Source organism: Chiloscyllium plagiosum, unplaced genomic scaffold (assembly GCF_037043375.1).
Source record: "Chiloscyllium plagiosum isolate Xiang-an unplaced genomic scaffold, Cpla_swu_hap1 HiC_scaffold_24, whole genome shotgun sequence".
Lineage (NCBI taxonomy): Eukaryota > Metazoa > Chordata > Chondrichthyes > Orectolobiformes > Hemiscylliidae > Chiloscyllium > Chiloscyllium plagiosum.
This window is the reverse complement of record NW_028270162.1, coordinates 14,522,982-14,549,225: the sequence shown is the minus strand read 5'-3', so window position 1 is coordinate 14,549,225 and position 26,244 is coordinate 14,522,982. Positions and strand designations below refer to the sequence as shown.

General features: G+C 41.3%; 1 protein-coding gene across 2 annotated transcripts in view; it reads left to right on the top strand.

Moving 5' to 3' along the window:
• Window positions 1-24,299, top strand: part of sez6l (seizure related 6 homolog (mouse)-like) — a 272,465-nt gene extending 248,166 nt beyond the window's left edge. The window contains exons 13-17 of one of the 2 annotated variants that reach the window (XM_043715477.2): window positions 2,283-2,477; window positions 4,262-4,294; window positions 6,111-6,225; window positions 8,966-9,068; window positions 11,437-24,299. In XM_043715477.2, the coding sequence (XP_043571412.2) occupies window positions 2,283-2,477; window positions 4,262-4,294; window positions 6,111-6,225; window positions 8,966-9,068; window positions 11,437-11,466 (476 nt within the window). In that variant the 3' untranslated portion in view covers window positions 11,467-24,299. The remainder of the gene's footprint in view (window positions 1-2,282; window positions 2,478-4,261; window positions 4,295-6,110; window positions 6,226-8,965; window positions 9,069-11,436) is intronic. The other variant, XM_043715479.2, reaches the window with a different exon arrangement.
• Window positions 24,300-26,244: the final 1,945 nt, after the last annotated feature.

Below are 26,244 nucleotides of genomic sequence, written 5' to 3'. Positions count from 1 at the left end.
CCTATCCTTGTAACCCTACATTTTTCCATGGTTAACCCAGATAAGGAGCACATCCTTGAACACTACAGGCAATTTAGCCCTTCCTGATGAAGGCCTTTTGCCCGAAAAATCAATTTTCCTGCTGCTCGGATGCTGCCTGACCTGCTGTGCTTTTCGAGCATTACTCTCATCTTGACTCTAATCTCTAGCATCTGCAATACCCACTTCTACCTCTGCAATTTAGCATGGCCAATCTACCTTAACCTTAACATGTTTGTACTGTGGAGATAACCGGAACACCCAGAGGAAACCCACGCAGACACGGGGAGAATGTGCAAACTCCACACAGACGGTCACCCGAGACTGGAATCAATCCTAGGTCCCTGGCGCCATGAGGCAGCAGTGCTAACCACTGAGCCACCATGCCATCCTTGCATTGGGAACAGAAAGCCAAATGAAAATTGGCATTTCCACAGTTGAAAGTGAGCGATAGGATGGGATTTGAACGCAGAGGTTTGGATGAATAGGGCCCGGTATACACCGAAGCAATTGAAACAATTCAGAGTGCTGCTGGATTAGTCATCTGGGAATAGCCAGTGCTTGAAGAGGGTGCATCAACGTGGGTTTGTTGTAAGAGATGTTTGAGGAAAGGGGTTGCAGCAATGGTTGGTATGGGGCTCAGATTATACACTAGTAACAAAAACAAAATACTGTGGGTGCTGGAAACATACAAGATGATCAGAAGGGCAGATAGGGTGGACATTGAGAGTCTTTTTCCTAGGATGATGACATCTGCTTGGGGTATAGCTGCAAGTTGATGGATGATAGATTTAAGACTAAGGTCAGAGGCAGGTTCTTTGCTCAGAGAGTAGTAAGGGCGTGGAATGCCCTGCCTGCCAATGTAGCTAACTCAGCCACATTAGTGGCATTTTAGCAGTCCTTGGATAAGCACATGAATGATGATGGGATAGTGTGGGGTGATGGGCTTAGATTAGTCCACAGGTCGGCACAACATCGAGGGCCGAAGGGCCTGTTGTACGCTGTATTGTTCTATGTTCTATGTTCTAAATCTAAAACAGACACTGGGAATGCAGGAGAAACTCAGCATTCAACTCAGAGAGAAATAGAGTTAGCGTTTCGAGTATGATATGGCTCTTCTTCTGTTACAACTCAGCATTCAGGCAAGCCTCAACAAGAAAAAGGAGGATGGATTGGGAAATATGAGAAGGACATGGTTTGGGAGTCGAGGTGACCATTTCCAAAAGAGGACCGTGATGTGCTGGCTAAGCCAAGATTAATAGGAATAAGAAGGTTATGGGGAAAAAGTGGGAAAATGGGGGTTGAAAACCGATCAGCCATGATGGGATGGCAGAGCCGACTTGATGGGCCAAATGGCCTAATTTCTGCTCCTGTGTCTATGGTCTTATATTTAAACAAAAGCTGTAGTGGACTCTGTGGCACAGTGATAATGTCCCTACCTCTAAGCTAGGGGTGTCATTGGTTCAAGTCCCATCTACCCCAGGACTGTGTATCTGAATAGGTTAATTTGGCAATGTCTTCATTTTTTTAAAAGGTTGTGTGTCATAGGAATCCCAGCTCTAAAGTGACACCAGGAGCCAAAAAGCAAATCGTCTGTTCATGATCACATTGATGTTTGTGGGATCTTGCTGTGCATAAGCTAGCTGCGTTGATTCCCATGCTACAACATTGAGTACATTTCAAAATGACTTTACTCCTGGCTTTAAATCCCCAACATGGAACATGGGTGGAATTCTGAATTCAACACAACCTGAAATAAGCAGCTGGGTCTAATGATGACCGTGTAGCCATTGTTGTGAAAACCCATCCGGTTCACTAATAGAAACAGAAGTTGCTGGAAAAGCTCAGCAGCTCTGGCAGCATCTGTGGAGAGAAATCAAGTGACCCTTCCTCAGAATCGCTAATGGTTCACTAATCGAAGAGTGCGGTGCTGGAAAAGCACAGCTGGTCAGGCAGCACCCAAGGAGCAGGAGAATCAACAATTCAGGCATAAGGCCTTTAGGGAAGGACAACTGCCATCCTTACCTGGGTCTGGCCTACATGTGACTCTCAACCCACAGCATTGTGGTTGACTCCTAACTGCCCTCTGGGCAATTAGGGATAACTTGCCCAGTGATGCTCTCATCCCATGAAAGCATAGAAGAAAAAGTGCTTGAAATGCCCAAGTGTTATATAAATATACAGTTCTTTCTCATTGCTCCGTCTTACCTGTGATATCCGTTTGCCAATAACTACCTGAAATATTTCCTGCTTTTCTGTTCCAGCGGAGGAGTCTGTGGCATGTGAGAATCCTGGACTACCTGAAAATGGTTACCAGATTCTGTACAAGCGGCTGTACCTGCCGGGGGAGACACTGACATTTATGTGTTACGAAGGATTTGAGCTGGTTGGGGAGGTCACCATTCGATGCATCATAGCTCACCCATCTCACTGGAGTGGGCCACTGCCTCTGTGTAAAGGTAAGGCCTCAGTCCACATGACACTCAGAGTCCTACAGAGAGAACAGGATTTCAGGCTGGTGGCTTGCAGTTTTATTGGCGATCCTCCTGACAGTCTTGGAGTAACCAGAAAGAGAGAACAGATCATTGAGCAGATTTGTCTGTCATTTCCTAGGGTCCAGACTTTGCAGCAGACAATTGGCAATTGAGCAAAGCTCCATATTGTATCGTATCAGATTGTGTCAGATGATGCTTCTCAAACTTTACCACTGTGACCCTACATCGAATCTTGGAAATTGTCACGACCCCTCTGTGAGAGCAGAGGAGTGACAGATGAACTGGGTAAGAAGGCACATGGGACACTTGCCTTTATTAGCCAAGGCATAAGAGTTTAAGAGCAGGGAGGTTATGCTGGAACTGTGTAAGACGTTGGTTAGACCACAGCTAGAGTACTGTGTTCAGTTCTGGAATTCACATTATAGGAGGGATGTGATAACACTGGAGAAGGTGCATAGGAGATTTATCAGGATGTTCCCTGGGCTGGAGAGCTTCAGTTATGAAGAGAGATTGGATAGAGTGGGATTGTTTTCCCTGAAACAGAGTAGACTGAGGAGAGACAAGATTGAGAGGTATACGATTATGAGCAGCATAGACAGGGTAGACAGGAAGGACTTTTCCCCTTGATGGAAGGATCAATGAGCAGGGGGCATAAACTTAAGGTTAGGGGCAGGAGGTTAAGGGAATGTGAGGAAATTCCCACCAGAGGGTTGTGGGAATCTGGAACTCAGTGCCTGTAAGTGTGGTAGAGGCAGAACACTTGAGAACATTGAAGAAGTAATTAGATGTGCACTTGCAATGCCAAGGCATGCAAAACAAGGGGCCAAGTGCTGTACAATGGGATCAAGTGGTTGTATTTAACTGGTGCAGGTTTGATGGGCTAAAGGGCCTTATTCTGTGCCGCTGACCTCTATGACTTTATGAGATGGTACTAAAGACCTGTTAGCGTGGGAGCACTGCTGTTATAAGCTGCCCTGTGGATCTCCATTACAGCCACTGCTGCCTCGGAGCTCAATCCCATCCATACCCTCACCCACCCTCCACCAATCCCACACCCTCTCCCTCCCCTACACCAGCAACCCTTCCCCCACCCCACCTTAGGGAACTGCCTCTCACCCAAAGTGTGGTGACTCTCCAGTTAACGTCACCTCTTCTTAATGGGCGAGCAACCCTCTAGGACTATGATGACTTTACCTGTAGCTGCAAAAGTACTGTCTGCCAGTCAAAAGCTTTGTTATCCCTGTGTCCTGCCACTCCACCATCTTCTGCAGGCCCAGTAAAATTTTACCACCTTGGTAGATTTTCTGCCTTGTACCTTGGCAAGATGAGTTAAAGGAGAAATCAAGTTGTACTGTCCTACCTGGCAATAGAAGCAGCGATTGTGAAAGATGATTAGTGAAGGTGGTTTGGATCTCTCTGACTTTCATGTTCGTGCATCAAATCTTTGAACACACATCACCAAACATTCGAATAGTAGAAAATACAATCAGCTTTGGTTTTTGTGTTCCTTGACAGTCAGTCAATTGATTTGCTTTGTGTTTTGCTCGGATCAACTCAAGGCCCCGTTGACTGAGTCTGTGTAGGAAACCCTAGGGTACTTGAACAGTAAATTGTTTATTTACATAATGTAGTGCTGTGACACCCACGCACAGGATTGACCTGGGCAGTAAGTATCCTTACAAAGAGTCATACAATCTATTCAATGATTTTTATTTTCAAAAAAATCATTTTCTTGTTTTTATTTCCAGCTGCAACGTATGGCTTTGAACACTCGCTAGAAGGTAAGTAGTGCTTTAATTGTGACTGTGCGCTGACTGTAAGAACATTTAATAATGTAGAGTGTCACTGACTTTAGGGATGGCAAGGAATTGGTTTAGCTCAGTTGGCTGAATTGTAGTGTGATGCTGACAATGTGGGTACAATTCCCATCACTGATTTGAGGTTACCATGAAGGACTTTTCTTCTCTTGCCCAGGGTCTGGTGATCTTCTGGTTAAATCACCACCAGTTGCTTTTCTCTAATGAGAGAGCAGGCCCTATGGTCTGGTAAGACTATGGCGACACAACCAAGTGATGACAATAATATTAGTTTATTCTAAAAAGGAATGTCTTTCTTTTATGCTGTTCTAAATTGTTTGTGAAGTGTTTTGGACAGTGTGTTATATTAAACAAGTGCTGACTCTTAATTAAATAGGATGGCATGATGGCTCAGTGGTTAGCACTGCTGCCTCACAGTGTTAGGGACCCAAGTTTGATTCCAGCCTTGGGTGACTGTCTGTCTGGAGTTTGTGCATTCTCCGTGGGTCCTTTCCAGGTCCTCCAGTTTCCTCCCATAGTCCAAAGATGTGCAGGTAGGTGAAATGCTCAATTGCCCATAGTGTAGGTTATTATTCAGGGGTAAATAGCGGGTTGGGTTACTCTTCAGAGGATAGGTGTGGACTTGTTGGGCCAAAGGGCATGTTTCCACACCATAGGAATTCTAATTCTTCCTTTTTTGATGCCCAATCTCTGTATTAAGCTCTCCCTCGTACCGTGTACTATGTTTGATGCAAAGTATTATCCCCTCAATAATGTCCATTTAAATTCACCCCAATAACATACAGTGCAGTTTGGATGCTAAAGATTCCATCAAGCACTTAATGGTTGGGGATACTATCTGTTATACATGGAACATCGTTTACCTGCTACATTGTTAGTCCCAATGTTCACATCAAGCTCTTCAAGGAAGGTGCAACTTGAAAAGTATCTAAATTCTGGTTTATCCTCTCAAACTATCCTAAATGAGAAATAGTATGAGTCTCGTACAGAGTAGGGCTCCACCCAAACTGTCCTATCAAACTTTCATAGGCTAGATGTAACATACGTGGATTGAGGACCTCACTGGCCTTGCCAGCATTTATTGCCCATCCCACAAGCAGTTAAGAATCAACCACATGGCTGTAGGTCTGCAATCACGTACAGTCAAGACCAGGTAAGGATGGCAGTTTCCTTCTGTAAAGGGCCTTAGTGAACCAGATGGGTTTTTCCAACAATGGATTACAGTCATCATCAGACTCTTAATTCAAGGTTTTGATTGATATCAAATGCATCTGCCATGGCGAGATTCGAACCCAGTCCCCAGAATATTACCTGAGTCGCTGGATTAACAGTCCAGCAATAATACGATTAGGCCATCACCTCCCCAATGATTGATTCGTTTCCCTCAATCCCGAAAGAAGCAAAACCAGGCAGGTATAAAGGCAGGCAATTCTGTTCACCTTGTTTCTGCTACCATCTACATTCAAAATCAGAACTTCTATGCAAAGATAGAAAAGAAATTTGAAGAGATAGGTACTGCACTGATGCTGTTAAAATCATCACAGAACCATTTCCTTTTCACATGAACTGAAAAGGGTTAAACTCATCACATTACACTTACAAAGAGCAGGCATGTATCATAGGCTCTCCCAACAGATAGATTATCCAGCAGGAGTCAGTGCTTTCAGGGAAACACAGGTGAAACATTGACAGGGGAAGGGGAGGAGTGGAGATGAAAATCCTTAACCAGTTAAGGGAGCTTTGAAATAATAAAGTCACTTCTCAGTTGCTTTGCCTCCAGTAGCAGAAACAGCTGTGGAGACATCAATGGAAGGCGGAAATATGGCTTTGGCCATATTCATTCCTATCCTCATCATCTCTATACTGTTGGGAAGCGCCTACATTTACGTTACCAGGTAAGTGAGCAATAATTCTTTGTGCTCCTCTGAATATTCAAAGATTTGATATTGTGGTGCAATCTCACCAATTCGTAGATGAGGAGGTGCCGGTGTTGGACTGGGGTGGACAAAGTAAAAATCACATAACACCAGGTTATAGTCCAGCAGGTTTATTTGGAAGCACTAACTTTTGGAGAGCTGTTCCATTGTCAGGTAGCTAGTGGGGCAGGATCATAGGACACAGAATTTATAGTAAAAAATCAAAATGTCATGCAACTGATGCAATGTATTGAACAAACCTTGATTGCTTTTAAGTCTTTAATCACTTAGAATGGGTTGCAGGTTTTGATTCATTAATATATAAATCCCAGAAGTTCTTTCAAGTCACATTCCCAAGATAATTTAAGACTTTTTTAAGAAAGGTGACATCTCAGCTCAGACAATGCATCACCATTTTAACTGATTAAAGACTTAAGAGCAATCTAGATTTGTTCAATACATTGCATCAGCTGTATGACACTTTGATCTTTTGTGTGATCTTTAACCAAGTCATAGAGTTATGGAGTTTTACAGCACGGAAACAGACACTTCAGTCCAACTCATCCATGTTGACCAGATATCCTAAATTAATCTAGTCCCATTTGCCAGCATTTGACCCATATCCCTCTAAACCCTTCTTATTCAAATACCCATCCAAAGGCCTTTTAAACGTTGTAATTGTACCAGTCTCCACCTCTGGCAGATCTTTCAATACATGTAAGGCCCTCTGAGTGAAAACATTGCCCCTCAAGTCTCTCTTTAAGCTTTCCCCTCTCACCTTAAACCTATGCCTTCTAGTTTTAGACAACTCACCCTGTGAAAAAGACCTTGGCTATTCACCCTAACCATGCCCTGCATGATTTTATAAACCTCTATAAGGTCACCCCTCAGCCTTCATCGCTCCAGGGAAAACAGCCCCTGCCTGTTCAGCCTCTCCCTGTAGCTCAAAACCCTTCAACTCTGGCAATATCCTTGTAAATCTTTTCTGAACCCTTTCAAGTTTAACAACACCCTTTCGATAGCAGGGAGACCAGAATTGAATACATTATTCCAAAAGTGGCCTAACCAATGTCCTGTACAGCCGCAACGTGACATCACAACTTCTATGCACAATGCGCTGACCAATAAAGGAAAGCATACCAAGCGCCTTCTTCACTGTCCTGTCCACCTGTGACTCTACTTTCAAGGAGCTATGAACCTGCTCCCCTCCCAAAATCACATATGAATAGGACAAGTGCAATAGGTGAATGGATGCACCAAGCGCTGCCCCATTCCGTCCATGTTCCACTCCAAGTGACACACAATCTGAACTCAGACATAAACACCATCCTTCAACCTACAGGGGTGGGTAGCATTTTCACCATTTGGATCAGAGCCATTTAAGAAGGCATTGAATTACCACCTTATGCGGATGAGCTCAGGTACCAAAAATCTGAGGATGAATACATTATTTTTAAAGTAGCTTTTGTTACGAAAGGGAGGTCGACACCTCTCTGATAATTAAAACTGAAACACCCAGAGAAGCTCACCATAGAAATGTGACAAGTGATATAACCCACCTCTTATGCCCAATCTGTCATAAAGGAGTGGTTGAATGAGATAGAATTTTTTCACCCCTCTATAATTAACAAGTAACAATTTATTTATCTAACTCCAACAGTGAACAAATTAACAGAATTACTAACAAATCTAACAATTCCTCTCTACCTAACTTGTCCCTAACTGAACTAAATTCTACTGGTATGCTGTTTCAATAACACAGGTCCCATTTATATAAATCCGAGAAATAAGAACAATAAATTAAATCTTAGTCTCTCAATGTTCACACAGAATGTGTCTTCCAAAATGTTTTGTATCTTCTTCAGTCATAAACACCTTTCTTCTGCTGATCCTTCTTTCCAAAATGCCTCTCTCCGTTGTTTTCTCTGTAATTTCTTTTGTCTAGAATATTATCTAAAATTTCCATGATGTGTTTTATAGGTAAATGGTGCTTTTTTTAAAGAGCGTGTAGATTTCTTGTGAAAGCCCAGTATTTATTTCTCAGTTGTCTTTCCCTCTAATTTTCGAATGCCCTCTTCTTTATACCCATGATGATATATTAATTTCTTTACAATCAGATTGGTTCGAGGTAGTCAAAACCAACAGATTTAAATTTAATTGGGTTTTGGTAACTAGGGCCTTGTTTAAATTAATTGGCTGATATTCAAGCTGGTTTCCTTAACAACAAAACAAGCCTAAAGTTTTCCAGTCACACAGCCAATTGATACGTTTCCATTTTAGAACTATCTGTACATCTACAGCTGCTTTTTTTAAAGCTCCAAGCTTCGAAAAGCACATCACCTCTTAAAGGGACCACACACACTCCCCCCCCCCATGTTATTACAAATAAATTCTAGCCTTCCATTTCATAAGCACTCTGCATAACTTTGTAACACTTTTAACTGTATCTAATTTTAATGAAAATCTACTTGTCATTTTGGGATACAATCTTAATTTATTTTGGGTGTTATTTTTGCTCTTAAACAAGATGTTTTGTATTCTGTGATGTCTGTGCCAATTATCAGATACATAGAAAATGCAGTGTGGTTGATAGGTATCATGTGTGTCAATAAATGTGCAGTACTCACGCTCTGGGGAAGATTGCACAGTGGGCAAAGCCATGTGTACTGTTATTCCAATTATCGCATCCTCAATTTTCCTTTTTATCTCTTTATTCCAGGTGCCGATATCACTCAAACCTGCGTCTGCCTCTCATGTCTTCTCATCCATACAGTCAGATCACTGTAGAAACAGCGTTTGACAATCCCATCTATGAGACAGGCGTACGTCACTTGTTTTCTAACATTCGCTGTGTCGGAGCGGATTTGGTCAAGATATTTCTCTGGGTCCATATATTTAAAGTGGGGTGGAAGGGAGAGCATAAAAATGGCTATATACTTTTCGATTCTGAGAAAGCTGAGTGCAACCATTATCATTGTGAATCTTGTGTTCAGATGTGATGACAATGAGAAACAAAAGGATAAAACTGAAAGAACTGCAATTTCTGGAAATCAGAAACAAAAACAGAAGTTTGCTGGAGAAGTTCAGCAGGTCTGGTAGGATCTGTGGAGAGAAATCAGAGGTAACGTTTTGGGTCCAGGTCTGAAGAAGGGTCACTTGACCCGAAATATTAACTCTAATTTCTCTCCACAGGTGCTGCCAGACCTGCTGAGCTATTCCAGCAACTTCTGTTTTTGTTTCTGAAACAAAAGGATAGTGTAATTACATCCAATTTTTACGTGATCCAAGATGTCAACCAGTTATGTGTTGTTAAGAAAAACTCACAAGGTTCTGCCTAGTAACTTTACAGAAGCTATAAGAGGATTGATGGGTTCATTCAGGGGTAGGTACTGAAATGTGAGATATTTGCTCACTTCTCCACCAGTATTTCACTGGGAGTTTCAATGAAAATTTGCACACTTATAGAAAGGGGTGAGATTATTCATTTAGATAAAGGATGACAACTTTGTTGTTGCTGAATAGTGCTACAAATTGACAGAGATTTTCAACCATCCGGACAAACTCAAGGATGTCAAATTTCAACTCATAGAAACAATTTATGCTACAGGAGAAAAGGATGCTGATTGGTTGGCAAGTTGACACTGATTGACTGAGGTATTGCCATAGAGAAAACAGCTGGAAACAACAAGCTCCCCAAGCTCTTGAGTTATAAGACTCTTATTCTTAGCAGTAAAATACAACTCACATTCTGATTGCACGCTGTAAAGTCCAAAAAGGTCCCACATCCAATCTCAGCTTTGAATTAGTTCAGGCATCTAAAATGACTTCAACAATTGGAGAGGTTGAATAGGCTAGGACTGTTTTCCCTGGAGTGTCGAAGGCTGAGGGGTGACCTTACAGAGGTTTATAAAATCATAAGGGGCATGGATAGGGTAAATAGACAAAGTCTTTTCCCTGAGATGGGGGAGTCCATAACTAGAGGGCATAGGTTTAGGGTGAGAGGGGAAAGATATCAAAGAGATTTAAGGGGCAACGTTTTCACGCAGAAGGTGGTACGTGTATGGACTGAGCTGCCAGAGGATGTGGTGGAGGCTGGTACAATTGCAACATTTAAAAGACATCTGGTTGGGTATATGAATAGGAATGGTTTAGAGGGATATGGGACAGGTAGGACTAGATTGTTTTGGGATATCTGCTCAACATGGATGAGTTGGACCAAAGCTATTTCCGTGCTGTACATCTCTATGACTCTATGACTCTAATTAGCTTTTGTATTCCTGGGCTTGAGAGGGAAGGTGAGGCACAGGTTAGCTAGGAATCCAGCCCCTCATCAATATACAGCAATCCCACCCTGGATGGCACTCATACTGTAAATATTGACAGAATAGGACTGTAGCTGGTCATACTAGATCCCAAGTTGAACAGACCATCATGCTCTGCTTGATTAAGTTCACACATGATGAATACCACTTTTCCACGAGAATAGGCAGCGTCATACCCCGTAAAAAAATTTTGTATTAAAGAAAACAAAATCCACAAATTTACTGTTATGCTTCATTACTTGTAAGGCCAGAACATGTCCTTTTATTGAGAACTTAGAATCAAAGAATAAGGCAGGAGGTGGCCACACAGCCCATTGTGCTTGTGATAGCTCTTTGAAAGGCAATGTCTCATTTTCCTTCCCATCCCCTCATATCCCTGCAGATTTCACCCCTTCAATTATTTATCCAACAGTGGAAATTATCAGTGATTCTGCTTCCAACATGGGTGGCACAGTGGTTAGCACTGCTGCCTCGCAGCGCCAGGGGCCCAGGTTCAATTCCTGCCTCAGGTGACTGTCTGTGTGGAGTTTGCACATTCTGCCTGTGTCTGTCCAAAGATGTGTGGGCCAGGTGAATTGGCCATGCTAAATTGCCCATAGTGATAGGTGCATTAGTAGGGAGTAGGTGAATGGGTCTGGGTAGGTTGCTCTTCAGAGGGTCGGTGTGGACTTGTTGGGCCGAAGGGCCTGTTTCTGCACTGTAGGAATCTAATCTAATCATGCTTTTGGATAGTGCATTCCAAATTATAAGTCACTGTATATTTTAAAAAACCTCTTGTCTCAAGATATTTTGCTAGTTGCTTTAATGGTGATTTTCTCAGGAGATGGAAATTTCAATGCTGTGCCTTTCCTCTTTTGTTTGATTTCAGGATACCAGGGAATACGAAGTTTCCATATGAATAAGCTCATGGAAGGGGCAGGAAGAATGAGATTCCTGCAATCAGCCAGAGTTTCCCAGTGCACACCCCAGAGAATGATGCTCCTCTCTGCTTTCTAATCCAAATCAGAAGTTACTGACATTCCAGACTCGACACTCCCTCCAAACGTATCTCACCCAGTCGTGTTCACCTGAAAAGGGATCCTGGCAACTCAGTGTGAGAAAAGCCCCCTCAAATTCTCCAAAGAATGCATCGGTTGAATTATTTAGGTAACATCAGAATTTTTAATAAGAAGCAAAAATGGAGTATTTGAAGGAGACCAAATCAAATTTTGGCCAAAGCAATTTCACAACGTCTGTGTTTCGTTTTGTTGAAGTACATTACGTGCTTTTCAAAGAGATATTCCTTGAGGCTCCTGTGAGCTTGCTGACTGGAAAGAGCTACACTCTGTTCCAGAGAAGCTCAGCTATCCCTAATAGAGGACTGAGCTGTCCTTCACAAATTATCATCCTGGCACAATCCCCAGGTGAAAGCAGACACCCTCTCGCTATAGCCAGAGGTGAAGAGAATCCAAAGCAGCAGTACCCTCCGTTCAGCATGAAGTTAGGGAATGTCACTTTTTTTTTTGAAAAATATAACCTCAAGGAATATTTTTTGCAACTGTTTTTCGACGTTGGTTCAGCACTTTGAACAAAAAGTATTCCATTTCTTTTAAGTCTCTGGTAAAGACGGGCCTTTCAATGGGCGAATTGCTTGACAAGTCTTTGCTAAGTGTCCCCTTTTTGCCTAACTGTACACAATCCCGTGTACGCACTTTCCCTGTAAATATGTATATGCAGGCACATACATGTGTATACATGCATGTACTGTATGTCTGTGTATATTCATTAAACAGCATATGTGTGTGATGTGCATCTATGCATGTATATCCTTACTGTACATCTGCAGAATTCATGCATACCTGTGCTAACAGACACATTTTGTGTTGGTGCATTTGTTTACATATATTTTCCTAATGTAAGCAAAACGCATTACACCAGCACACCTACATTGTGCAGCATTTTCTACATTTACCTCTTGCTATTTATTTGTGAAGAGTTTTATTCTGCTGGTAAAGTTGCACAGGAGAATTCTACTTTAGTTGCACTAGTCATTGTGATCAGTCACAACATGTAGTAATATTTCTCCCCGTGCCCCGATGTGTAATATTAAGTGGCAAACATTTCCGAACAGCACAGGCTCAGCCAAATAATGAAGCAAATTTAAACAGCGAGTAGCTTAAGCCATTTGGCTCAGGAATCTGGGGGGTTTGATTCTCAGTTTGTACTGTGCTAGCTGATCTCAGTGTGAGCATGAGTGAGAGGTGCTAATATTGTTTTCATTTCCCTCTCAGTTTGCAAGAGAAGTTAGAGGGGTATGTTTGGGGACCAATAATCTCAGATTCTTACTTTCGATCCAAGTCTGTAATCAGGGGCAAGTGACTATTAGAATGAGTAAGCTGTCATCTTGTACAGTAATGTTCACTTGCAATAGACGCAGTTCAGAGAAGGTTTACTAGACTAATACATGGAATGGGCAAACGTGAGGAATGCAGATGCTGGAGATTAGAATCGAGAGTGTGGTACTGGAAAGACACAGCAGGTCACGCAGCATCCAAGGAGCAGGAGAATCGACATTTCGGGCAAAAGCCCTTCATCAGGAATGATGGGCAGACTGTATTATGAGGAAAGTGTATTCAGACAGGGCCTGTATCCTCTGGGGTTTAGAAGTGTCAAAGGTGACTTAATTCAAATGTAAGATCCTGAGGGAACCTGGGTGGACACTGGAAGGATGTCTCCTCCTGTGGGAAAACCTCGAAGTCGAGGTCATTTTAAAACAAGGGTCACCCATTTAAGGCAGAGATGTGGAAACATTATTTTCCTCCCTAGAGGGTTGTGAGTATTTTGTAATTTCTTTCCTTTAAAGGCAGTAGATGAAGAATCTTTAAATACCTTTGGTTATCAGGAGTGCAGGAATGTAGAGTTAAGGTTAAAATCAGACCAACCATGATCGCATTGAGTGGTGGAACAGGCTTGAAGGGCCTAGCAGTCTTCTCTTGTTTGTGTGTTTGTGCACTCCCTCGGCAGAAGAATTTGAAGAATCGATGCTTGACTTTGTAGAACTGTACCTCTCCAGGGCAGGAGAAAATCAGAGGGGAGCAGGTGGAAAGCTGATCTGCCCCTCGACGTTAACATTTCAGAAGAGAAGGAGAAACATCTGGATGAGGAAACTTTTTTTTTAAATAATGCATTGCTGTTTTGCTACGCTGCATGCTGTGTGAGCAGAACTTGACATCAATACAGCACTTCCTTACTGCAACAAACCTGTAACAGCATTCTAACAAAATAAAACAACAGCGAGACAGTGACTCACCTTCCTCTGTATGAGAAAGCATCTATCCTACAGTTGGCTTTATTGATTGACCAGCGGGCTGGGAGTGTGGACGGGGAGGTGAGAGGGGTAGGGGTGGTATTGAGAACTGTAAATGTGTTCTTTCACTCCCACAGTTTTTCAAAATGCCATAATAGCACACTCTAGATTTTATCTTAAAATGCATTATGTCCATCTTAAATTCAACAGGATTTTATTGGCTGTGGTTAACATGAAGGACTTTCCTTCTCAACGTCACCCCTTTTCTGAGGCTTGGTGACCTTCATGTTAAACTCACCACCAGACATCTCTCTCTCTAATGAGAGAGCAGACCTGCAGTCCTCCGGGTCTATGGCAACTTGGTCTTATGGTGTTTTGTTTTGTCTTCTTGACCTAGGGAGATCAGGGTGTACATGAGTCAACTCCTAACCCTCACACTGCTAAATCTAACATCTTAACATCGATTAAAAGCAAAGTGCTGTGGATGCTGGAGATCTGAAAGAAGGGTCATATTGACCCTGAGACATTAACGCTGTTTTTCTCGGCTGCTGAGTTTCTCCAGCACTTCCTGTTTCTTTATCTTGATATTGGACCATTGATGGGTTGTCATGGACTTGTAGTACAATCAGACCTCTGACAGCCAAGAAGGATAGCCACCAGAAACTATTAGGAATCCTTATTTTAAGTTAATTAGTTATCATCCAATTATGTTATGCAGACCTAGCTGCTTTTTCACCCTTGATACAGAATGGTAAAGCCATTGTGGTGAACCTAGCAGAAAGAGGGTCAGAGGTGAGAAGTTCAACAATGTCAGAATCGATAATTGTCTTTTTACTTTGTGTGGGATGAGAAGAAGGAACATTTCCCAAGTCGCTGACCATCTAACATTGGGCCTCTGTCCTCTGACCAGCAATTGCTTTCCACCAGCAGTAAGCTGGGATGCAGGCAAAGCCCAGGGATTAAAATGGACCAGAATTCCTATGGCCAAGATCAGAAAGGTTTACTATCTACCTTGCCCACAACCTGCTCCATTCCTGCCCAGGGTTGAAATCAGGGTTTCAAGATTGATGTTCAAGGTGACTGCCTGTGTAGAGTTTGCACGTTCTCCCTGTGTCTGTGTGGGTTTCCTCTGGGTGCTCTAGTTTTCTCCCATAATCCAAAGATGTGCAAGTTAGGAGGATCGGCCATGCTAAATTGCCCATAGTGTTCAGGGATGTGCAGGGTAGGTGGATTAGCCATGGGAAATACAGGGTTACAGGGATAGGATGGGGGCACTGGGGCTGGGTAAGATGCTCTTCAGAGAATCAGTGCAAACTTAATGGGCTGAATGACCTCAATCTACACTGTATGGATTCTATGACTCTATGAAAAATGCTCAGTCAGGTGAATGACCATATTGTACATGTGGACACATATTGAAACAAAACAGAAATTGCTGGAGATACTCAGCACATTTGGCAGTGTTTGTGGATAGAAAGCTGAGTTAATGTTTCAGGTCTTGTGACCCTTCTTCAGTGCTGTTCTGATCCCTTATGCTGATTTTAACTCATATGAGCCAGAGACAATTCTCATAGATGTAAACAGAAATCAAAAGGAAGGATTACTGTACACCCCACATAACATATCTGCTCCTTCCGAGGATTTTAACACAACAGGATTTTGGAGTCAGATAATTTCATAGAACCAGATTTATGCAGAAGGGCAGATGGTTGTATCTGTGTTACAAGACTGTAACAGAGGGCTAGTTATGAGCTCAAACCTTAAATGATTTGTCAGCATTTTTGAAGTACTCACAATGTGTTATATCTTTCAGTATGCTAGCTGCAGGCTGTTTGATGATCCTTATCAAGTTTGTAATCTTTCAGTTGTTACTCATACATTCTGCTAATTTAAGAATAATTTTCCTCAGCATATATTTCAGTCATTGTAGAAGTCACATTTTCCCATGCAGCATTATATCAGAGCACAGAAAAATAGATCATTCATGAAATTCTGATAATTGACTTTTTTTAACTAGTCAATGAATTGTGTTGCCTTCTAACCTGGAAGAATATTTTACTGAAAGGCAGTATGTTTATTTCTTTATAATATATTATGTGCAAACTTTCTAAGCTATTTTGAACCGTTATAGGGTCATATTGGGATTGAATTTCCATAAAAGTGTGATTCACTTTTCTGTTACTTGCACTAATCAGATTTTTATTTCTGTCATTAGCTTTATTTCTTACATGTCTTAATCTTGATTTTGATATTTATCTAAATCTCTGGACTGGTCAGACCATGAGCTGGTGTGCTACAGTTCATTGAGAAAACCCAAGTTGCTGTGGTAACATGGATAGTGATGATAGAGGCTTCCCTCCATCACTCGGTCAACCAGAATCTCTCCTGCTCTTACCACCTGGCCACTGATGTGCGTTAGAAAGATTTCCAAGTTGATACTTAATGTGTTTGACTGAAGTGAGAATTGAAGCAAGAAGACTTTTTAGCTCAGAGGGAGGGATACCCACTGCAGCTCAAGATCACCTTCCACATGCTCTCCCACTGGCATCTAAGGAATTAATCATATATTGCCTGTGCGTCATCGCAACATAATTTTGGGAATTGGAGAAGGTGCTGGATCAAGTAACTCACATTTCTCTTCAATGGATTTCAGGCCCATTCATATTATCAACATTTTTCTCAATCTATTGCCATTCCAGAAATTCAATTAATTGAGTTTTGTGCTGCTGACATCAGTAGCCTTGCATAATGGCCTACGTCATAGTTTCTTGGGTGATAGCTGGTATTTGAACGTTGAGCCACAATGGGCAATTTGCCACTCGGCGATATTAAACATGAAGTGTGTTCCACACTCATTTCGACCAACAAGCCCCAGCATCAAATTACGATTATCAAAGGGTCTCCAAAAATATGGAGCAAGGCCCTGACATCATCGGGGTAACGGCAAGCATGAACGAATGATTTTTATTGTCACATGTATTTGGGAAGATGCAGGGAAAAGTGTTGCCACAATCTGGTGCCATTTTGGATTACAAATGAATAAAAAGAGATTACTTAAATAGAGCTTCACCTTCACTTTAATTGACAGAAAAATAAGAAATGATGTTCAAATTTATAGTCCTGCTTTGTCAAGCACGATTCCGGGTTTTCTGATGATCTCCGGGGTTTCTGTAAGGTGTTCCGGTATCCAGGCCGCAATGGGTCCCCATTCAGAGTCCAGCTGATACCCATAGAGTCCCCAGCTCTGCTGCCACTGCCGACATTGCTAGGAATCCCGATCCGGGCCCGACATCGCCATCCTGACCCGGGCCCACCACACAGTGAAAGCTGCAGCCACCATCTCACTGACCTCACTAGGAGTCCCTGCTCTGGGCCTACTATATCCATGAGCCACCACTGCAGACGCCCCCTCACCACCTTTGCCCAGCCACCTCCACAATGACACCTCCTCCACCGCCAACAAGAGGGAGATGAAGAAAAAGAAAGAAGATGTATAGGAAAGAGAAAGAAGGACACAGCCAACCTGGAATGGACAGGCTTAGGAGTTTAAACGCTACTTGTCAGCACTGACATCTTGGTTTAAAAAATGGAACAAGCACACAAAACTGAAATATTAAAATTAAAAATACATCCAGACAAATACCAAAGACCCTTGCAGAAGGCTGAGAAATGATATTAATGAATGGAACAAGCCCATTTTCAGAAAAAGAGCAGATCTCACATAGCTCAGTATGTGTGTTCCTTTCTATTAGCTGTGAATGTAACAGGCTGATTAACAAAATTCTTGCAATTTCTAAAGGCTGCCTTCTACAGAGCTCATTATATGTTTCATATCCCTCCTGATGACTGATGGCCTAACAGTGTAAAAACTGAAATGACCCAACAATTCTGTCATTGTGAAATAAATACAGAAAATGCTTGAGAAACGTAGCTGGTCTGGCAGCACCTGTGGAGAGAGAAACAGAGTTAACATTTCGAATCCAGTATAACTCTTCAGAGCTGGGTCTGACAGTGTGTCCTGTTTACTGACTTGAACAACTTGAAGAAAATATACTGTTGTTGGTTTATAAAATTGACAAATGTCTGGTGAGATTGGAGATTTCGAACAAAGTTTCTCCCACAGAGGGTGGTCAATCATTGGAATAAGTCACTCCTTTGGAAAGAACTGAACAAATATATGGTTTTGAAAGTCATAGACCATTTTATACATATATACATATATATATTACACACATATACAGGAACAGTTGGCAAAGTTTGAGAGGACTATAAAGTCACTCTCTCATTAGAGAGAGAGACAACTGGTGGTGTTTTAACCTGAGGGCCACTACACCTTAGGCAAAGGGAGAAATTGAGAACGAGAGTCCCCTCTACCCCTGGCCAAATACATGAGTCTGGAAATATCATCAGCATTAATATCAAATGTAGAGGATGATTAATCACATGAATCTTTAACACAGCGAAAAGTTCACAAATTGATTAGAAAATGTTCAGGAGGTGAAAGGTTTAGAGAAAATTTATCAAGAGACAAATCATGGCTAGTTGGTTTTATGAGTCTGATTGAATTATCCTTTTTTTTATTGGCACTTTTCATGGTTTATGTCAAAGGATCATACCTTTAACAAGATAATAACCTTCCATTCTTACCCATTCATGCAATCCTTTGTTGGGATGAGTCAGAGTTTTATTCCAGCTCTCAGATCTCAAACCTCCAGCACGTTAATTACTTATTCTCTATATCTGCATACCCAGTCCTCATGCACACATGTCTTTATTAACATTTAACTATCACATGTTCCTTAGTTTTATTTGGCCTCAGGCATGCGTGCTAAACCTTACTAGCTGATAACACATGATACAATAATAGAAGTAACTGAGCTGTGGTCTTTTCCTTCATGTACCTCATGGGAATCATTTCATTCGTAAATGCAAAAAATTGAAACTCACATATGGATGTGGAATAGCCAAATTATTACTAGTATTAATAATTTGACACATTGTTTAGATCATACATACCTGATGGAATTTATTGGTGAAGTAAAAATCCTGTGAGCTACCTTGTAACCACTTGGTTTGCGCTGGTTTAGATTGGTTTGCATTTCGGTCATTTCTAAAGTAACTTAACCTGAATGTGTACATTCAAAAGATCGCAATGGATTTTCATTGAAAGTCCTTTTCCAAAATTTTGAAACTTGAACTTTTCCATGATCCAATAGGTTTGGTGAACTATGTAGCTGATGCAATTGACTTTGACCAGTGTTTGACAGCTGTTGGAGAAAATAATAAACAAATAGTGATGTATTCCCACCAAAATCATCAAAAAAACAGATGATCTGGTCTTTGCTGTTTGTGGAATCTTGTGGTGCTCAAATTGGTGGTCATGTTTCCCACAGTATAATAATGACTAACTGCAAAGTCCTGAGTGTATTTTAATTCATTGGCAGGATGAGGGTGTCACTGGCTAGGCCAGCATTTATCACCCATCTCCAGAGGGTGGTTAAGAGTTAATGACATTGCTGTGGGTCTGGAGTCATATGTCGGCATTAGTGAACCAGATGACAGTCAACTCATGGTTATCATTACACTCTCAGTTCCAGATTTGTATAGAATTCACAATCCACCATGGCAGGATACAAATCCAAGTCTCCCAGAACATTACCTGTGTCTTTGGATGAACAGTACAGCAATAATACTATAGCACCAGGCCATCACCTCCCCTATTTGTGCAAAATATTTTATATATCTGAGTCTTTCATTTCTTTGTTTTCCATTGTAAGAGTGCAAATTAAATCTCCAATGCTTCAGTTCCTTTCTAACAAACTGTGCAGTAATAGGGCACATATTTAAAATCTGCCAGCATTCACATTGGCCAAGATGTGTTTATTTCCAACGGGTGCACACTTTAATGCATCCTCTGAGCACTGTTTACTGGATTCTAAATCTCATTGCCAATTATAAGGATCTGATGTGATGTTATTCAGTGAGCCATGGACCCAAAGAGACAAGAAATGTTCCAGGTATAAATCCAGGTCCCTGAAGAGTTGGCTAATTGTCACTTGGGGAGCTCCAATTAGCTGCATCATCTCTAGGTTATGGAAGGAAAATAAGTAGCACGCCAATCAGAAACTGCTGCTGGATATGTGTGTGTATGTTAATATCTAGTATGGGTATGATCAGACAAAGTTGTCATATACCAGGAGGCACCAGTTGTACACTGACATTCAATGCCAAGATCCGTATGCAAAGACTGACCACTTGACTGCCACATCATTACATCACCCATAGAAACATAAGCCAGCATGGGGCAACATAGCAGAGAGAAATTGTCCATATTTCAAAAGGGGAAAGGGTGGGAGGAGGCTTGTTTAAGAGCATAATCACTGTCTTGGACAAGTTGACCAAATGGTCTGTTTCTATGCCGTGAATTCTAAAGGGAGCAATACCTGCAGCATTAAGATTGAAACCTGTTGATAGTGGTGGCTTTATAATGCAGATCTTACACTGACATCATCAAAAATCTTGCCATTGCAAGGCAAGACTTGTAACATAGCTGAAGCATTACGCTCAGTGTTGGTACAATGGCCAGTTTTTTGTTGCTATTCTTCAAGCTAATAGCATTTGTTCCTGTCAGCTACTCATTGCTTTGTTCATTATATAGGTGTCTGAATATGTTTACAAATTAGTGGTTTAATTTAAATTTATGTTTGCAGTTTAAACAAAAATGCAAAATCAGCATTATGATGTTAAATTAGTCTTATTAGTACTCTTCATTTCAAATATTAATATTTAGTACGCAGATCTCACTGTAGGATTGTAATGATAATGTGACATTGCTGAAACACATTGCTATTAAATATAAAATGGATAGGTCTGTGGGAGGAAATTATCAGTCTAGGAAATAATCTTGAAATTCAAACTGAAAGCACAAATCTTTTATATGTACTGAAGTTGTCTGAGTGAATTGTACTCTCTCTTCCACCTACCTCAGGATTTTGTCTGTGGACAATACACTTCTCCTGTCTTCTAGAGCTTCACCCGATTCTCAGTAGGGATGTGTAGTTGACAGTGTTGCTAGCCGATTGTCCTTCTATCTCACTGCAACTTAACGTGAAGGACTAGGCTCAGTATGATTGTGGAATCACCACATCAAGGCATGACAGACAACATGCAGCATGAGGTCAATAAGATCTCTAACTCTTTATGAATTCTCTAGTTGGTCGATTGTCAGCATAAACATCCTTATCAAATAAAAACAGAAAAAGCTGGAGGAGCTTAAAAGGTCGGGCAGCATCTGTGGAGAAAAAACAGAGCTAATGTTTTGAGTCCAATGATCCTTCTTTAGAACTGATAGTGGGTGGTATATATGCTGAAGTCGTGGTAGAGTGCGGGGGACAGATGGAGACGGAGCTGAGGGAGAGAGAGAAAGATGGTTAGGTAGATAAAGGGATTGATGACGATAAGCCAACGAAGGAGAACGTGGAGAAAGTGAGGACAGCAGATGCTGGAGATCAGAGTCGAGGGTGTGGTGCTAGAAAAGCATAGCAGGCCAAGCAACATCCGAGGAGCAGGAGAATCGATGTTTCAGGTATAAGCCCTTCATCAGGAAGGAGAATGGGGACCATGAGTAGGTCAAAATGGGTTGGCTGTGCTGAAAGCAGCACATGTCATGACAGACCCCAAGGATAAAAGACATAGAATGAGGTTTACAGGCCCTAACATTATTGAACTCAATATTGAGTCCTGAAGACTACAGGGTCCCCTAAGTGAAAAAGAAATGCTGTTCTTCCAGCTCTCACTGAGCCTCGCTGGAGCTCTGTAGCAAGCCCAAGATAGAGACGGTGGCCACGGAACATAGCAGTGTGTTGAAGTGCAAAGCAACTGGATGGGCAAAGTCACTTTTACAGGCTGAACATGGGTTTTCCACAAAGTGATCATCCAGTTAGCAGAGACCACATTGTGAGCAGCTAACAGAATAGACTACAGTGAGTGAAGTGCAGATAAATCAGTGCTTCTGGAGCCTTGGCTGTGAAGGGGGAGGAAGTAAATGGGCACCTCCTGTGATTGCATGGGATGGTGGTGTGGGGATGTATTGGGAATGGACCAGGGCATCCCCGAGGGAAAGGTCCCTCGGAAATGCCAACAAGGGAAGGCAAGATGTGTTTGGTGGTGGCATCCCATTGAAGGTGGCCGAAATGGTGGCTTATGATCCTTTGGAATGCTAGTGCTGGTGGGGTGGTAAGTGAGGACCAGAGGGACCATACCAGTGTTGTGGGAGGGAAGAGAAGGGGTGAGGGCAGAAGTGCGGGAGATGAGTTGGACATGGCTAAGAACCCTGTCAACCACAGTGGCGGGAATCCTCAATTGAGCCAAACTATTGACATTTCTGGAGTTGGAAAAACTGGGAGAATGGAATGGAGTCCTGACAGGAAGTAGGGTGTGAGGACGCATAGTTAAAATAACTGCAGGAGCCAATGGGTTTGTAGTGGATATTGGTGGCCAGCCTATCCAGAAATGGAAACAGAGAAGTCAAGGAAAGGAAGGGAGAAGTCTGTATGCTATTTCTCATCCTAATCACTGCCCATCTCTCAATCACAAAACATTGTTTTCTGATCAAATTATTGTACAGTTCTGAAATAAAGTTGTTGATCTGTGGAGATGTTGCATGTGATCCCATTGTTTGTGGTATAATGAGTAATTGTGTACATGAGATTTGTTATGTCACATTGAATATGAAAACCAATCAACCAATGGGATGCAAATAGAACTGAGAGAAAATGTCTTCCATCACAGCTTTACCTATTCCTGGGAGAATGATTAGACATCCTGTATGCCTCTGTGTGTCAGACTTTTATTGTGATGAAATGGTTCTCCTTCAGTTCTCTGTGTCCCAACACCAAGCATACGCCTCATGAAGCCTAGCCTTAAGGACTATGCAATGGTTGAGAAGCAAGCTTTTATTATTTCATAACCTGTTGCAGTAATGTTTGCTACATCAGATAGTAAAGGAGTGATAAACAGCTAGTGCTACTGAGATTAATTTCTCTGCAACATGATTTGATTGATCTATAAATGTGCAGGCTGTTTAGAACAATATATGACTTTTCCATAGCTTTGATCTTAAAGAACATTAAAGTAGATGTTAACCATTTGAATGACTTGATACAAGAAGCCATCAAGTGACATCAAAGACTGCATAGTATTCTGATCACCTGTCTGTACTCAGTTAATTTTGTCTCACTGCAGTTCAGGTGTTATAATACTTCTGAATACACCTGTGCTAGAAAAAGTGCAAAAAAAAATGAGGGAAGAAGAAATAATGATTCCTGAACTCTGAGTCATGCTGTACTTGAAATGTTAACTCTGTTTCTTTCCCCACAAATGCTGCAAGAACTGCTGAGTTTCTCTGGCACTTTTACTTTTATTTCATATTTGCTTTTAAATGATTTCTGATTGCTGGTCAGTGACTGTTTGTGTAAAATTTCTTGGTGTGGATGACAGGCAGGAATCTGATTAATGCCTCCAATGCTAAAAAGCCTATTGATGGCTCACAGTTTAGACATGGAACTGGGACACCACTGAAGCCTGTGAATCATAATCTTCAGCACTGAGTCAGAAATTCAAGATAGGAGAGAGAAAAAATGAGAGGGCAAGGGAAGAAAATGGCATTTAAATATTGTGTGAGAGCCAATGAATCAAACAGATGCCTATATGTCAATATAGATGTCTGAAACCAATTTAACAGCAAAAGCACATGAACTACTGATCAGCCCATGAAATAACATGGCCTCTTAAAATGGGCTATTTAAATGACTAGGCATCAAGTGACTCCATATGTAAATTGGATTTTGAGTCTGTACAGTGCAATATGATTTAGGATTATATTTTTCCCAAGAGTATGTGTGAACTAGAGTCAAAAGATATTTTATTAAATTGTCAGTAGGATCTAATGATACTTAGTGAAGTAACTTCTTAACCAAACTAACCTGCAGAACAAAATCTTGATTATAACCTGAGTCTACTTAGCATTCAATACCACTGTGGAGGCGAATACCTTCACTGATATGGAGAGAGAATGCAGCCAAGAGAGTTAAAGGGTTTGCTGGTGTAGGTGCTGTGTGCATCAGCCCTATTCTGTTATTGTGGTTCCATCTGGAAAATCTTGTCTTGCTGCACAATTCATTTTTAATTCTGAGCTGCCAGAAAGGAATTTTTCTCGTAGTTTTGTTCATTGTTGTTTCTTTGATGTGAATAATAAAAGCCCATTTGCCAAACAATGATGTATGGTTTATTTCAAAAAAATGAATGAATCACCATAGAATAAATATACTGTGATGTTTACTCCGTAACAACTGATGTATATGTTTTTAATAACTGTTAGATGCTAAAATGGAAAGATTTTTTTCCCCATTAATAAAGATGACAAGGATTTAGACCTTTCAATTGTGGCTGTTGGGTTGCATCTTGGAATTTACTTTTTTGAATTTCTTCAAATTTTAACTAACCCTTCATTTTCTTTATGTTTGTTGCCAAATGTATTAGTAATACTGGCAAGGATGCCTTTGTCACCTATTGCGAATGAGTTACAAAAAATGTCTTTTTGAACCACAACACTCCTTGTGCTGAATAAGAAGAATCAGAGAATCCCTACAGTGTGGAAGCAGACCACATCGTGTCCACATCAACCCTCTTCTGTAACCCCACATTCCCCATGGCCAATCCACCTAACCTGCACATCTTTGGACTGTGGGAGAAAACCAGAGAACCCGGAGGAAATCCACACAGGCAGTTCCCCGAGGGTGGGATTGAATCCAGGTCCTGTTAGACAGCAGTGCTAACCACTGAGCTACTGTGCCACAAGAACAGAGGAATCAATCAGATTGTTTTCAGTAGTTGCACCATAAAAATGCTTGAGAGGGTTTTGTCCAAAATGGAACAATTACAAATTCCCTGGACAGTTAATCAGACGATATCTTACCAAATTATATTTTAGAGCATTGCTCCAGATGTGACTGGACACATTCATACTCTTAATATGAACAGGTGGAGGAGGATGAGTTTCTGCTTTTAATTAAATCAATACTAAACAAATTACACTCTCTTCCTCTCTCCCTCATGCATTTATTGCAGAAGGTTACATTATAGTCTCTTCCAAGAATTCTGAAGACATTATTCTTTCTTTAATTATCCTTTACCAGAATTAAAAATTAAACAGTTCTCACTTTCAAAATGCTCATTGATTGAAAGGGCATTAACCTGGGTTCCAGTTTAATGTTTTTTAATTTAATTTTATGAAACACTTATTTCATCTGACACCCCCTGCACCCTTAGGGACCCCCAGTGTATCTTGCCACAGATTACTGACAATGAAATAGTGGAAGAGTTAAAATGACAGTCTAATTGTGCAATTAAGCTTAGAAATGTCCAGAATACAAATCCTGGGGCAATACTGTGTCAACTCACACAGAAGAAGACATTTTTCATGCAGTGATAGATTCCAAACAGTTGTAAGATAGGATTTCCACTTCAGACAAAATGTGTAAAATACAAACAAAATATGCTTATATGCTTATAACTGGTCAGGTTATAGTTGAATTTTCTGTTAAAACTTGCTTGTACAAAAGCAGGCTTAAGATCAACCACAAACCTTCAGAATTGGACAGAGTAACAGAAGATTATGTTTTATTTTTTACTATTGCTTAGTATTCTCTGATATTTTTAAGAGTCATAGAGTCTTAGAGATGTACAGCACGGAAACAGACCCTTCGGTCCAACCCATCCATGCCGACCAGATATCCCAACCCAATCTAGTCCCACCTGCCAGTACCTGGCTCATATCCTTCCAAACCCTTCCTATTCATATACCCATCCAAATTCTTTTTAAATGTTGCAATTGTACCAGCCTCCACCACTTCCTTTGGCAGCTCATTCCATATATGCAACATCCTCTGCGTGAAAAAGTGGCTCCTTAGGTCTCTTGTATCTTTCCGCTCTCAGCCTAAACCTATGTCCTCTAGTTCTGGACTACCACACCACAGGGAAAAAACTTTGTATATTTATCCTATCCGTGCCCTTCATGATTTTATAAACCTCTATAAGGTCACCCCTTGGCCTCTGGCATTCCAGCCTATTCAACCTCTCCTTATAGGTCAAATCCTCCAACCCTGGAAACATCCTTGTAAATATTTTCTGAACCCTTTCAAGTTTCACAACATCCTTCCAATAGGAAGGAGACCAGAATTGCACACAATATTCCAACAGTAGCCTAACCAATGTCCTATACAGCTGCAACATGACCTCCCAACTCCTGTACTCAATACTCTGACCAATAAAGGAAAGCATACCAAATGCCTTCTTCACTATCCTATCTACCTGCGACTCCACTTTCAAGGA